This window comes from Dipodomys merriami, unplaced genomic scaffold (genome assembly GCF_024711535.1).
Source record: "Dipodomys merriami isolate MVZ:Mamm:240054 unplaced genomic scaffold, mDipMer1.0.p SCAF_2, whole genome shotgun sequence".
Classification (NCBI taxonomy): Eukaryota; Metazoa; Chordata; class Mammalia; order Rodentia; family Heteromyidae; genus Dipodomys; species Dipodomys merriami.
Window position 1 is genome coordinate 65,436,994 of NW_027203381.1, and position 15,357 is coordinate 65,452,350.

Consider the following 15,357-nt stretch of genomic DNA (forward strand, 5'->3'; position numbering starts at 1 on the left):
TCCCACTCAACTAAAAAAAATTTTTAAGTAGAAGAAAGGCTTCAAATACAAAAGTCAATCCATCTTACTATTACAGGATGCCATAATTAGTGAAAGAAATAGCATGATCCAGCAGGAAATGAAGACAAATGATACATATATATATATATATGTATATGTGTATATATATATGTATATGTGTATATATATATATATATATGTATGTCTTTGGGAAACAATAGTGGTGACAGATAGTAAAATCAGTTTTAAAATACTTTCTCTTTTTATTGAATTTTCTTACTTACTAGGTAGTAGTAAGAGTTCTAGCAAGAAAAAAATTTTCAATTAGCCAATGGAGACAGTTTGAGAAAAAGTATTTAAATTGACATCAATTAGCTACAAAAGAGTAGGGTAAGAAGATGAATGATCAGGCTATTTGGATATTTGAAGAAACAACATTCCAGGAAGACGAAGATAGCTTGTCACAATGTCTTGAAATATAACTATGATAGGGGAGTTTCAAAAATGGACAGGAGGGGCTGGGAAGGTGGCTCAGTGGTAGAGCGCTTGTCTTGCATGACTGAGGCCTTGGGTTCGATTCCTCAGCATCACATAAGCAAAAAGAAAAAATCCGGAAATGGCGCTGTGGCTCAAGTGGTAGAGCGCTAGCCTTGAGCTGAAGAGTTGAGGGACAGTGCCCAGGCCCAGAATTCAGGCCCCACTACCGGACCCCCCCCCCCAAAAAAAAGAAGAACCACTGCAGTATTAAAAAAAAAAAGAAAAGAACAGGAAACTAGTGGAAGAAAGAGGACAATAGTATGTTTGTGGAAAACTTTATATGTCAAAACTTTATGTCACTGGATAAATTTGGCTTTGACCCTTTATGTTTGATGAAAGAGATTGATCAGAGGAGTTGATCTTACTTTATGTTTTAGTTGACCATTCTGTAAAGATTAAACAGCATACAGATTAAAACCCTTCAGTAAAGAAGCTAACTAGGAAACTACTGCAAAAGTCCATTGTGACATAGAAGTATTGAGAAATGATTTGAATATGTGTTATATATATGCATATATATACAAACACATATATGTATATACATATATGTATATATTACACAATATACATGCATATATGGATACATGTGGATACATATACATATACACACATTTATGTTTTCAAATCCAATGCAAAATATTATTATACTCTCTAATCTTATAATTCTGTCCTTTTTTGTAAAGTTTCTCAGACTGAAAACAAAAATTATTGCCATCCTAAAGCTTACAAAAATTCACATCAGTTAAGAGCACTAGCAATCACGTTTTCCAAATTCTTCAAACAGGAAGGTTTGTGTGCTTTGAAAAAAAAAAAAATGATCTCTGGGTTATGGAGGAGCTCTATGTTTAGCCTTCTGAGGAAACTTCATACTGTTTCCAGAGTGGTTGAAAAGTTTACATTCCCACCAACAATGTAGAAGCATTTCTTTTTGGTCACATCCCTACCACCAGTTATTGTTAGTGTTCTTGATAATGGCCATTCTAACTGGGGTAAGGTAGAATCTCAATGTTGTTTTGATTTGCATTTATTTTTATGGACAGAGATATTGATCATTTCATGTGTCTATTGGCCATTTTTAGTTTCTCCTGATAGAAGTCTCTCTTTAAGTCTTTAGCCTTGATTTGTTTTTGGGAGGGTTAATTTTTTGAGATCTAAGTATATTTTAGATAAGAGGCACTTGTCTGTTGTATAGCTAGTGAAGATCTTCTGCCAATTTGTAGGCGTCCTAATTTGTCTTGCTGGCTGTGTCCTTTGCCATGAAGGAGCTCTGCCTTTTAATGCAATTCCATTTATCCAACCTTTCTTTGATTTGCTGTTTGTGGGTCTTTATTAAGAAAATTTTGAACTGTGCCAAGGAGTTCTAGTGTTTCCCCTATATCTTCCTGTAATATTTTCCCACTCCTGGGCATTTACCCAAATGACCACAAACAAGGCCACACTAAAGTTATGAGCACAATCGTGTTCATTTCAGTATTATTTACCATAGCAAAGGTATGGAATCAACCCAGATGCCCCTCAGTGGATGAGTGGATCAAGAAAATGTGGTATATACACACATTGGAATTCATTCAAAAAGAATGACATTGATCAATTCATAAGGATATGGAAAGACTTGGGAAAGAATCCTATGAAATGGGGGAAAAAAAACAAGATCATACAGCCTATTAGAGAACAGCCTGGAATATGTCAGGCTATTTGACTCACAACCCACGCTACTTTGCCTTAAAATGGTGATACTTAAGAGATACAGTCTATTCCCTTAATGCACTCAATAATAATAGTGATAATTCTATCAGCACCATCATAATTATTACCATCGTTATTATTATTTTACCAAAAAGAAAGGAGGGTCACAAGTATTCTAAACTGAATAGTTTTCAGGACCAAGGCAGATGGGAGGAAAATAGAGAGAAATATATGTGTCCATTGATTCAACCCAATCAATTTTCACCTTAAAATGCTAGCAAAATGAAACACATCCAGAGAGCCCTGTGCTTTGGGGTCTTATAAAATGTCCATTATTTTGCTGGATAGAAGACCAAATAAAGAAGTCACACCCCAATAGGGGAAATACAAGCCTGCTTGACCATTCCAAAAAATCTAATAAACACAAGAAAGCTTTTACTTCTTTTACAATCTCTCACTACTAAAATGTTTCCCACACATGTGAAACCGTTTTTTAAATTCCCTGCATGCTCATGCCATTTCTTTCACTAATTATAGCACCCCATAATAGCAAAATCAATTGCCTTTTGTATTTGAAGCCTTTCTTTCTCTAAACGAAACCTAAGGCTCAAATATAGTACAGTACATCAATTAATTTGGGGCTTTGTGAGGGGTGAAGAAATTTCTGAAGGATAAGATGACCTACTAAGTGTGTGAGATCATTAAAAAGATCCCAAACAAAAGTAATTATCAGCATGTGTGAAACCTGGCCTAAAACTATATAGACTAAATATATCATTGTAAGTTTTATATAATTTCCCAAATCTATATTTGATCATATATCTTTCTGGAGCTGTGTCTTGGTTCTTTCCAGGCAATCAAATGAGTGGAACAAATCCTTCACATTTAAGGCCTTGGGACGTGGGTATTCAGTCCCTGTAGCCCTACCTCTGCTTTCCTTATGAAGGCAGGAGCCAAAGGCTCACATAGCTTGATGTGCCTCTCCAGCAACAGAAGCTGCCTTCATTAGCATAGAGAATCCCTACAAATCCTAGGAGCAAAGGACAGCATTGCCAGTTGTAACTAGAACACTGCATTGGAATTGTCAAGTGAGCCTGTCAAAAGACTCTGCCACTTCAGGTTATGATTATAAATATGTCAGAAAGTAGTTATAGAGCAGTTTGGACAGAGTACAATTTCAAATGGCTCTACGTTTGCCTTACGAAAGAGTGGCCAAAGTTTAAAATATTAGGGAAGTTAATCCTTGATGATTTTTGTGAAAGGGTAACTACTCAAGAAAATAATTGTCTTTCGCTCAAACTTTCTCCAAACATTAAAACTGAAAGAGCCAACAAAAATATAAATTTCCAATAACTATCTCAAGCATCTAGACATCTACATCAAAAAACATCAAGAAATATTGTATTTATAAATTGTTTTGTCAAATGGCAAGTCCTTTGTACAAATACTTAAATATAATTAAAAAAAGAAATACCAAATGAACCGGGCACTGGTGACTCACACCTATAATCTAAGAGATGATTTCGAACATACAAATACAAGACATAGTCTTCAAATGCAGATGGATAAAAAAGAATATCCCTATAATTAGATATGTACAGCTTTCACTCTGAATACTATAATTCACATTCTCAAGCACATAGAAGAAATAGAAGAGATGACCTTCTTGTAAAGGAGTGAGAACCATTAAATAATTTTTGGCAGTATCTTTATGTTCTTGGAATAGGGAATACAAGATTTCCTTGATAATTTTCCCTAACCATTTGGATCATCTGATTTAGCAATATGAGCCTCTGTTGCCTATGTCTGTGCCTATATATTTATGATGGGTGATACCATGCACTGCACACCTGGAATTGTATAGAAAACGTAGCTGGAGGAACACATTTTGGCATTTTCAACTGGATTCCTGAAAATCAGGCCCAGAATATTGTGAAATGTGTTTCTTTCTACTGAATACACAATGAATCTGGTTAAGCAAAAAATCTGATGGCACTGCCTTTGTATTTTTCATTGACAGGTAGAACAATAAAATATTAAGATATGAAGTCTAGAATCCAAGGATCTGAAAGAATAAATCCTGGATTAATTATATATTAAGTATAAAAACTCGAAATAAGGTATTGCTAAAAGAAAAATGCAGAATTTTTTTTCATCATCTTGGGATGAGTCATTTTTAGAACAGGAAAGTCAAGAGGATAAAAACACATTTTAGAGAAAAATAAAAGAGTATGATGAGAATGTTCAAAGTCTGCAAAAGTTACAAAAACAATATATAGCACATATATCAACGTGGTCATTTCTTTACCTACAAATTTACTTCAAATATAAAATAGAGATTACACAATCAAATATACATACACATGTCATAGAAAATGTAGATATCATATGACAAGTGTTCTACTTAGAATTTGCATTTAATCTATCACAAGATCCCCAAACTTGATAATATTATGTGAACTAGAACATAAGGAAACAAACATTCTTATTGTAAATTTATACAATGGAGAGCAAGTACTTTTCAAACTTTAAAAAGAAAATTCATTCTTAACCTAGAACTATTATTAAGCATTTATTCTTATACAAATGAAAAATGAGTTATGCACAAGGATATTCTTTAGAAGTATTTGTGCTAGAAGAATGTTAGAAACAACTGAAATGCCCACCAAAAGCAAACTAGCACTTAAAGTCTCTTTATTTCAATATGTATAAAGTGGAAAAATATTGTAGATATACATTATACATTTCCAAATATTATAAATTAGAGAGCGATTATAATATTTATTTATATGATGACAAATACATAAAACTGTATCTGGGAAAAGTACCAATATCCAGGTGGCAGAAAAGAAAATTGTTTTTTATCATGCCAATGCCTTTCAGCCAAAGAATATCACAAACACTCCAGGGTCATCCAACATTGGATTTAATGACCCCAAACAAGGAGGAAAGATTCTACCATAGCAGAAGTACAGGGTCTCAGCAAGAGACTATAAGAAAACACTTAAGAGGATTTGGATGTGTTCATCAACTTGGGGGAGGGTTCAAAGAATTATAGGCTCTCTCCAGATAGGAAGGTCTTAAAGAGGGAGTGTAACTCAGTGGTTGGGTATGTTAACAATTCTTATGAAGAAGGCAAGAAGAACAGAGCAAGGTTAAAGCTGTATTTGGCAAAGTAGCCTTAGCCATTCAGATAATGTAGGACAGAGGAAGATCTCATTATTTTGTAGTTTGATTGAACAATATCCTTGTTTTTGTTGGGTTCAGACATGATTCCAGAGTGGTCTGTCCTTATTCTTGATTCATCAGTTCACAATAGCCTTCTCTAATTCTGTGTGCTGTGAAATTAATTATATATAACAGAACACCAAGGTCTACTGGGAGTCCTAATCCAACACCCGGCCATCACATACTGTTTGGTGCTTTTTCAATTTCATACATTTTTGCTTTTACTATTCTGTATCATTTACTTGTCTGACTTTTAAAAATGATTTTGAAGACATTCTCAGGACTGGAGAGAACTTTAAAAAGCACTTATGAACACAATGCTTCTTCACGAAAGCACCTAACAAGAGACTTTCTTATGAGCCACTTCTCCTTGCTTCAAGCACTTAGATAGCAAGTGCTGGTCCATTTGCAGTTTGACAAGTGCACTAACCTATCAGGCAGGCAACCTCCTAACATACTCATGGGTTTTTTGGTTGTTGTTGTTCAAAGAAAAAGTGAATAATGGCTTTGGTTACATCATTCCCATCTGTTTCTTCCCAGCATTTTTTAACCTCTTCAAATGTATCATCAGTGGTAACTTGTGGAGCAGAATGATGAGCATTTTAATTTTATGTAAAATATTTCTATTAATACCCTCCAAACTGCAATTGTGCCAGGGTTCCTAAACGGTTCTGCAATTTGTTTTGTTATCATTATATTTGTAGAAGTTCTTATCTGTTACTGCCGACAAACCCATTTGAGTCTGTACTCAATTACATATAATTGGTCTTTTCTCCATGAACAAAACAGCAGGTGTCTTTATCAATTCTGTGCAAGATACCATGGGAAAGTTGGTCGGACCTAATGATATCTAGTGAACCAAATAGCACAGTTCTGACAGATGCTTATAGTAACAAGATTTTTTTTTCAAACCATCTTCTTTCCTCTCCACCCACACACAGTAGAGAAAGAAAAGGCATTTGAACAACTTAAGGACTCACAATTTTTTTCTATTAAAAAACATGACTACCAGTTAATCGTCATTCTGATATATTTTAGCCCTAATTTTCACTCTCAGAAGTATGTAAAAAAATTACATGTAGATGAAAAAACTATTTGGAATTTTTATGAAAATATTGGGAGGAGTGTTAAAAGAAAGTGTATTGGACAACTGAGAGTATAGTTTAGTGATAAGAGTTTGTTTGTAGCAAGTAACTACAAGTTCAAACTCTAGTACTATCAAAACAAAAGGCAAAAAAGCTATTAGTTTAGAAAGGAGAAACCTGAACATAACTCAGTAAATAACACTTTGTATTCATTTCCTTGTCCAATAATCTGTTAGGTAAAATGGTGCAGTTAGGGGAAACTGGCTAAAAACTCTGAAGGAACTTGTTGGGTAACTTCATAATTTTTCTGAAGTCTGAAATAACTTCCAAAGTAAATATCTTTTAAAAACATGTCTGTGAAGCTGGGTTCCGGTGGCTCACACCTAGCTACTAAGGAGGCTCAAATCTGAGGATCATGGTTCAAAGCCAGCACAGGCAGGAAAGTCCATGAGATTCTTATCTCAAATAAACCACCAGAAAAACAGAAGTGATGCTGTGGCTCAAGTGGTAGAGCCCTAACCTTGAGTTGAGGAGCTGAGGGACAGGGCCCAGGCCCAGAGGTCAGGCCCCACAACTGAAAAACAAAACAATATAAAACAAAACAAAGATACAACACATGTCTTTGGTACACGTCTATACCAATAATCCTACATAATCAAGAATATCAGACTGAGGATCTTTGTCTGAGCCAGCCCAGGAAGACAAATTCAAAAGATTCTAATCTACAATTAACCAGCAAAGAGCCAGAGCTAGAGGCACAGCTCAGGTGGTAAAACACAAGCCTTAAGCAGAAAGCCAAGCACTAGGCCCTAAATTCAAACCTTAGTACCAACACACACACATACACACACACACACACATACACATACACACACCCCACAGATAGACGGGGGGGGGCGGGGCGCGGGGGAAGAGAGAGAGAATGTATGTGAGTTGGAAGGATTTGTGAAATAACCAAGAAAAAATTTAGCACATATCCACAGGTAGCTACTCATTCATTCATTCACCCACTCAGTTGGTGATGGAAATTTACTATGTGCAAGAAAGATAGACCATTCTAAATATACATGAAAGACCAAAGTAATACTGCTTATAGATTATATGTCCTCCTCCTTGGGAAAGAGATCAAAAATAAATAACCAACAATAATATGTTTGTCAAGTAGTTGCAGGAATTATGACTACAAGTAAGTCAAGTATATGCATAGTTTGGATCTGGAATGTCTCCCAGAGGCCTGGTGTTAAAGGACTGGACCACAGCCTTAGGAGTATAGCATCTCCATTGAGAAGGCACCAATGAAGAGCCTTCCAGTCTTTGGGGACAAGCCCCATGCCCTTAAAAGTGATTGGAGAGGCCTATCATTTCTGTGCTTTCTTTCACATCCCAGCCTTGAAATGAACAGGCCTCATTCACAATGAGGGCCTGCCATGATCTATTTACCGTGTCAAAACAAGCCCAAAGCTAATAAGTCACAGGCTAAGAGCTCTGTCACTATGAGGTGATGCAAACCTTTCCTCTTTTTAGGTTAATTTATCACAGGTATTTGTGATAGCGATGGAAAGCCAACAAAATAGGTTATCAGAAGAGAGTGTTGAGATGTGTGTGAAGGGATGGCAGGGGGAAACAAAGGAGGAGGCAATAATGCTCAATAGGAAATGTACTCATTACCTTACTCATGTAACTGGAACCCCTCTGTACAGTATTTTTTACAATAAAAAACGTACAAAAATAAAAACTTTATATATACTTTTTATTACCATTAAGTAGTTTTACACAGGGATTTCAATTCAATATGTCAGTTTATAAGTACAAGATGACTTATTTTTTCAACAGATTGTCCAGAACTATAAGAAAGATCTCATCAGCACTGATGGAAATGGTCTTAAAATATTAATAATAGTTACTCACCAAAAGATTGGGTAAATATGTTTGGACCTATTTATGTAGTAAAATATTTTAGTGAGGGAATTACATAAAGCAAGCAGATTAACTGTACAAACCTCATAACTACAGTATTAATGATACAAGTATATATATATATATATATATATGTATTTAATAATGCTCACATGTAATCAAAAGCGTAAAATGTGCCAAAAATATTATAGGGTGGTTAAGTGTACATCTCAACAAAAGTAGATATATTTTAAAACTATGCTAAGAAAAGCCAAATCAGGAAAGTGATTATGTTGGTAATGAAGGAAAGCAGAATTCCGTCAAAAAGAATCCACAGGGAGTTCAAATGTATTGAAATTTTTAATTACTTTTTTAAGCTGGCGATGGGTATCCAGATGAATTTGTATTATCCATTACATTTTGTACATCTAAACCATCTCAATAGCAATTTACTGAAAGGTGTGTAGCAGTTGACCTTAATAAAATGTGGTTTAAATGCATAAGTTCTGTCAGTTTCGAAAAGCATTTGACAAAACCCATCCATCAAATCCCCCTCAGGGTATATGGTATGTGGGAGGGACATACGCATGCACCACATTGATTTGTATATTGTTACACTGATTTATATTTTTATTCTCCATATAGAAAGATACTTACATAAATGTATCTCTGTAGAAAACTAGTGGTAACCCCACCATCAGCCAAGCAAGCACATTCAATGAACTTTTCTAGAAACTGTTCAGTGTCCCTACCCTTATCCCAAGGTAAGGGTCACACTTGTTGAAAAAAAGAACAGAGATCTAAAGACCTCAGAATTAACTGGGTGTCCCAATGAAGCATGGTTTCCTTTCATAATTGTAGTCTCTCTAAATCCACAACTAAGTACAAATATAATAGATGAAAATCCTTTATGTAGAAAAGAGCTCCTTATTCTTTGGTCATGAATTGAAAACCCAAGTTCTTTTAGAGAATGCATTCACAGCAACACAAACCAACAATGCACACCACAATAAGCTAATCATCTACTTTGTCAAAAACCTAGAACAAGAGAGCTGGGAGGAAATTCTTTATAATAGCATCCTTTCTTTATTTTAATTTGTATTTTGCAGTGCACAATATTAAATGAACAAAGAAAATTTAGAAAGTGTAGACAAGAGCATCTTGCCAATTTAAGGATTTCCAATCTTTCCTCAAATCTCGTTAATTTAAAAGATGTATCACTGTAAATTATCACACTTCCTAGATTGCCATATTCAGTTTGGTAAATTGTCAGCTGAACCACATGTCCATCAGAATCATGACCTAACTGGATAGATATTTAATGGCGATTTAGAGTCATTAAGATTTAGTGGTATATACAGAAAAAAAAGGAAAATAACAGACACTGAATATGTTTAGAATCTGTGCATTTACCCTGACTTACCCATATGATTATGGAGATGTTGAAAGAGGTGATAGCTCCCATTTTTGTCTCTGAAGCTTATATTTGAAATTTCTTCTAAAGTACAAATGTGTGCTTTTATGATTGCATTTAGACACTGAACTATCAACTCTCAAGTTAAATGCTTACAGATGATTTATAAAGATATTATTGTTAATCTTGTAATGTATGGTACTCCTAGTTCAAAATTTTTTGTAAAAATTTCATCCTTGTCTATTCTCTTGTTCCTATAATTTGTACTAGAAAACATTGTCATCATATGCATACAAAGTTCCTGAAAAAAGTTCCTTTACTTTTATTCTTAATCAAAGTGAAATAACATATGCATGGATTCAATGTTTACCTTTAGAAGCAAGTTTTTGTTGTTGCTGAGCAATGTTAGGGGCTACACTCAGAGCCTCAGACATGCTAGGCAAGGCAGGTACTCCACATGAGCCACTCTGCCATCTAGAAGTAATTCTATTTATCCCAAATTATGTCCATCATCTAAGCCTAGGATGTAACTACTGTCTTGTGTTAGAGAGTTAATATTGTCCCTAGAAGTACTTATCTCTCTGATGAGAAACGCTACAATGGAAAGAAATCCTCATTAGATACCCACGGCTCACACCTGCAATCAAAGCCACTCAGAAGGGTGAGATCTGACAACCATGTTCAAAGACATACTGAGCAGAAAAGTCTGTAAGACTCTTATCTACTGTTGACTACCAAAAAAAAAAAACAAAAAACAAATAAACAGACAAAAAAAAAACAGAAGTGGAGTTGTGACTCAAGTGGTAAAGGGGGAGAAAAAAACCTCAAAGATACTGCCCAGGCCCTGAGTTCAAACCCCAGGAATGACACACAGAGATAAATGAATGAATAAATGAATGATAAATAAATAAATAAATTATCCTTATCCATGGATTAGCTGAAATTCTGCAAGCTTCCTACTTTCTTATTTAACTTCCTACCTTCTTCTTTGTTTGTATTAGTAGATAACCTCTATTTTGCTGTAGCAGATTCACGGCAAGAAGGATAAAGAAAAAAGACACTGACTCCCTAACAGTTAACTTGCTCAGAAGGCAGCCTAGCCATGCTTTAAATCTAAGATATAATGTGGGCCATAGGTTTGTTGTGTACTGGGATTTCAAGAAACTCATGTTCCTTACTGTAGTCGCTGTTCTCGTCCTTGGTCCCGTCAATGGTACCATCTGGATGCATCTGCAGGAAATATCCCTGCTGGCTGAATAACCTTGTCACGATTCCTTTCAGCTGGGGTTCTGCAAAACAAAATGAAATAATCATTCGAATTTTTATTTTGTTTATTAAAAAATGCACACTTGCAACTTGTTAAATGCATTCTATAAGCAAAATGCATAAATGTCGATGATGTCTCAATAATGTAACTAGTACTTGGAAAGGGAGTATTTCAATAATATATCTATGCTCTCTTTACTTCTGTCTAGGGGGAACATTGTGATAGTTTGAGGCAATAAATCAAATGTAAATAAATAAAAGCTAATTACAAATTAGGAAAATACAGAGGCATGCTAAAATGTGGGAGAGGGGATTTCTACTCCTTCCTCAGACATTGGGTGTCTAGCTGTAAAATGTGACCAAGTGTATGGTCCCATTCCAGAATCACTGTGTAAGCCAAATGCCTCCATAATTCCTCCTGAGCTTCCAGCAGTGATAATCAGGCCCTGGAATACTCTCATTCCTGCTGGATATCAACTATTCATCAGAAGCTCCTGTGTTTTGAAATTCTGATCAAGTACACCCAGAAAGTATGGTTTGTGTGAGAATCACTGGCAAAAACAAAACCCTCATGGCCATGAGAAGCTACCATGTTGTAAGCAGAAACAGATTTCACCTTTGCTAAAGACTTCACCAGGTAGAAATCCCAGTGCTGCACATAATTCTTCCAGTACCAAAGGAGGGGGGAAAAAAAGAGAAAACTCACTGATATGTATTACTTAAGTATTTCATACCAGAAATGGTCCATACTTTAAAAGTTCTCTATATACAGATACCATCAGATAGACTGTTGTACACTACAGCTAGGTTTTTGCATAGCCACTAACATAAATATGTAAAGCTGTCTCATGGTGGTGTTGACGGCCAGCAACCATCTAGTTTATACCACATCCACATCTTTCTGTTTGTTGTGTTGGGTAAAAAATATTTCATTGTATTTATAGCCCTAATTGTTTCATTAAAAACTTGAAGATTTTCTGTGTTGTTGTTGTTTGTCATGTACTATGTGATTTCTTGTTTCTTTTGTATTTTTCCCCCTATGGTTTATCCCCTGTTGTCACTGTACTTGATTTTGGGACCATGGGTTTTGTATGTACATTTATCTGAATTAGGGAAGGGAAGGGGAACAACAGAATGGTGAGACAAAGGACAAAGAAGGAACCAATGCAACAGTGATACTCATGAGACGATATGTTGAAAATGTGCTGTACAACTTGCGGGAGGTGGGGAGGGGATGGGTAGTGGGGGGAGACAAAGAGAGAGAAAATGAGGGAGGGTGTAACAAGTTCTAAAAGAAATGTACTCACTACCTTACGGATATAACTGTAACCCCTCTGTACATCATCTTGACAATAAAATTTAAAAACTTAAAAAGATTTTTTAAAATTTAAATTTAAAAATCAAATTTAAAAAGAAAAACAAAACAAAAACATGAGGAGAAAAGGAGAAATACTGCCTCTGGTGGCAATGACTGAAGCAAAGATCAAAGCTATATAATAGCTGAAGTTGTGACAGGACAGTCACTGAATTTGTACTCATCAATTTCATCCTTTGTCCACCTGTTCCATCAAGACTGACCAAGACACTGCAGGTTAAACTGAACACATTTACTGATGTGTAGGTTAAAGATGAATTTTACATTGAGGATTAGAATTGTTTAGTGCTATGGAAATGGTTCTGTCTACTCCCTTACTCTCCTATAATGTACATGTATAGTAGAGATTTTACACATAAAACTCAATAGCACATGTTTTGGAAAATAAAGAAATTATTCTATCATTATCTCCTCTTCACAGCAATCTTACCAAGCAAAAGAGATGCCAAGCCAAGTGTGAATGAAGACAGAGGGTGTTAAAAAAAAAAAAAAGAAGAAGAAGAAGAAGAATGGAACTGGAAATTAGGCATTCTGATTAATAGCTATGTAGTGTCTTGACTACAATTTAATTTATTTAATTTATCAAAATAATCCAAAACTTAAACCAAAAGATCTTTATATGATTTAGTTTGGCCATATTAGAATCCTTTGCCTTGATTGTTAACAGAATTTAAGTAAAGGACTCATTGAGTGTGCATGTGTGTGTGTGTGTGTGTGTGTGTGTGTGTGTGTGTGTGTGTGTGTGTGTGTGTGTGTGTGTGTGTGCCAGCCCTAAAGCTTGAACTCAGGACTGGATGCTGTCCCTGAGCTATTTTGCTCAAGGCTAGCACTCTACCACTTGAGCCCCAGATGGCTTTAAACAATGATCCTCAGATCTCAGCCTCCTGAGTAGCTAAGATTACATTTGTAAAATGCTATGAGTCCAACCTACCCACACTAAGATGTGTCAGAAAAAAAAATCCAGAGCTAGGCAATCACAACGCAAACAACTCCCTGCTTTGAAGTGACCTGGCTGACAGGCAGTGTCTACCATTGTGAACACAACTCTAGCTTTGGACTCAGAAGACACAGCTTAGAGTCCCAGGTGCTAATGTTAAGAGCAAGGCCACAGCAAGTTCCAAGTCTGAGTAATTAATTTACTAGCTGAGTCTCAGTCTTTGTATGCGTATAATATAAAAAGTAGAACTCCTCCTTGGACTGAAACCATAGAGAATTTCAAGTGAAGTTCGTGTGACACTATGAAGTGGGACACTCTATAAAATTGTGCATCTTAAGCTTCAATGTTTCAACTATGAAATTTAAGACAACTGTGGACAACAGTGTAAGGGAAGTAAGAGCACACCTACAACCTTGATTTTATGTTAACAAACTATTGATTGAACTTGCAAAGGCACTGAAGTAAACAATGGGAAGCAAGTAGAGGACAGGACATCATGGTAGGAAAGCAAAAGACATCTGTCTCTTAATTCCTATTTTATTTCTAATGAGCTTAAAATCACTTTAAGAAGCCATGCTTTTGTTGGTAATGGCATGGATGGCAGCTTAGTCATTAGGGCCATCACAAGATTGTTTGTTTTCTTCATGCTCCTCTTTCTGCACCTGTAATTAAACATTTATTTTGCCATGGTGAAGCAATCCCCTGTTGGGACTCTGGGAGCTCAGGTTTGTTAGTTACTCAAGTTCAGGATAATGAGCACCAGACTTTTATACCAACCACGAATGCTGTTCCAAGTCTGAGTTTTCATTACAAGGTGATCCAGGAAAGGGCAAGTCAGGTACCATAGAAGTTTCTGACCAGCTACTGTACAAATGCCTTCAAATATGTACCAATGGATACTGTATAGACTACTGGGTAAGCTAGATCTTTTATAAGTAGGGGAGAGAACCAACACCTATCTGGCTATATGTTAAAGAAAGAACCAAGCATGATAGTCCATGGTTGTAGTTCCAAATGCTTAAGAGATGAAACAGTAGGATCATTTAAATTGAGGAGTTCAAGACCAGCCAGGGAAACAGAGTGACCCAATCTGAGAAGAGGGAAGAGTAATGAGAGGAGAGAAAGGAAGAGGCACAGGCAGAGACAAGGAAGGAAGGAGAGAGAGAACTTTTTAGAACATCTAGTGTCCTGAGTACATTCACAGAATACAGGCAGCATCAAATAGACCCTATGCCGCCTGCCCTCAGAAAGCACCCCATCTACTGCATGAAAGGTATTGTATCAAACACTAACGTGAAGTAGCTGTTAAATAGGGAAGTGTAGCAGATGGCAAGGTAGCCCCGAGGAGCAAGGATTAATTCCATTTGAAAATTAGGCAAAGACATCTCATCTGTCATTTGAAGAGTGGATAGCAATCTCATAGAAAAAAAAATCCCAAAGACCTATTCCAGATAGGCAAAGGCAAGGCAGACTTTGAGAACATCTAGATTCCAATACGGAGAGAATACAGGACAGATAAATGTTCACAGATGAACAGTGAAATAAAAAAAAATACAGTCAATGAAATACACTTTTAATTAAGCTATTTTTTGTTCAATTCATATGTCTCTATTTGATTCTAAGATGTTTTATGTCCTTCCATTCCTTTTTCTTGTCTTTTTTAAAATTTAATCAAAGGATAACTACATTATTAGATAGTGGAGGAGGAGAGGTTTGTTTGTTATCTTTTATGCGCTGAAGTAGTACAGCAAATCCTGCTAGTATTTTGCTCAAATCCATTTCCTCTTTTTCCTGGGCACCCAGCTAGACCATATGTCCTAGCCTCCCTTGCAATTAGGCTTGGCAGATGAATGAGTGTCATATGGAATGTAAGTGGAAGTGATGTGTGCCATTTTCAGGCCAAGGCTTCTAAAAGCAAACATTCTCCTCCACA

The 15,357-nt window shown here is 35.9% G+C and overlaps 1 protein-coding gene across 3 annotated transcripts in view; it reads right to left on the reverse strand.

The window, feature by feature from the left end:
* The window catches only part of Fgf12 (fibroblast growth factor 12), a 539,269-nt gene that overhangs the window by 192,714 nt on the left and 331,198 nt on the right, over positions 1-15,357 (reverse strand). For all 3 annotated transcript variants that reach the window (XM_070029838.1, XM_070029837.1, XM_070029835.1), the window contains one exon: positions 11,025-11,135. In XM_070029838.1, coding sequence (XP_069885939.1) covers positions 11,025-11,135 — 111 coding nt within the window. The remainder of the gene's footprint in view (positions 1-11,024; positions 11,136-15,357) is intronic.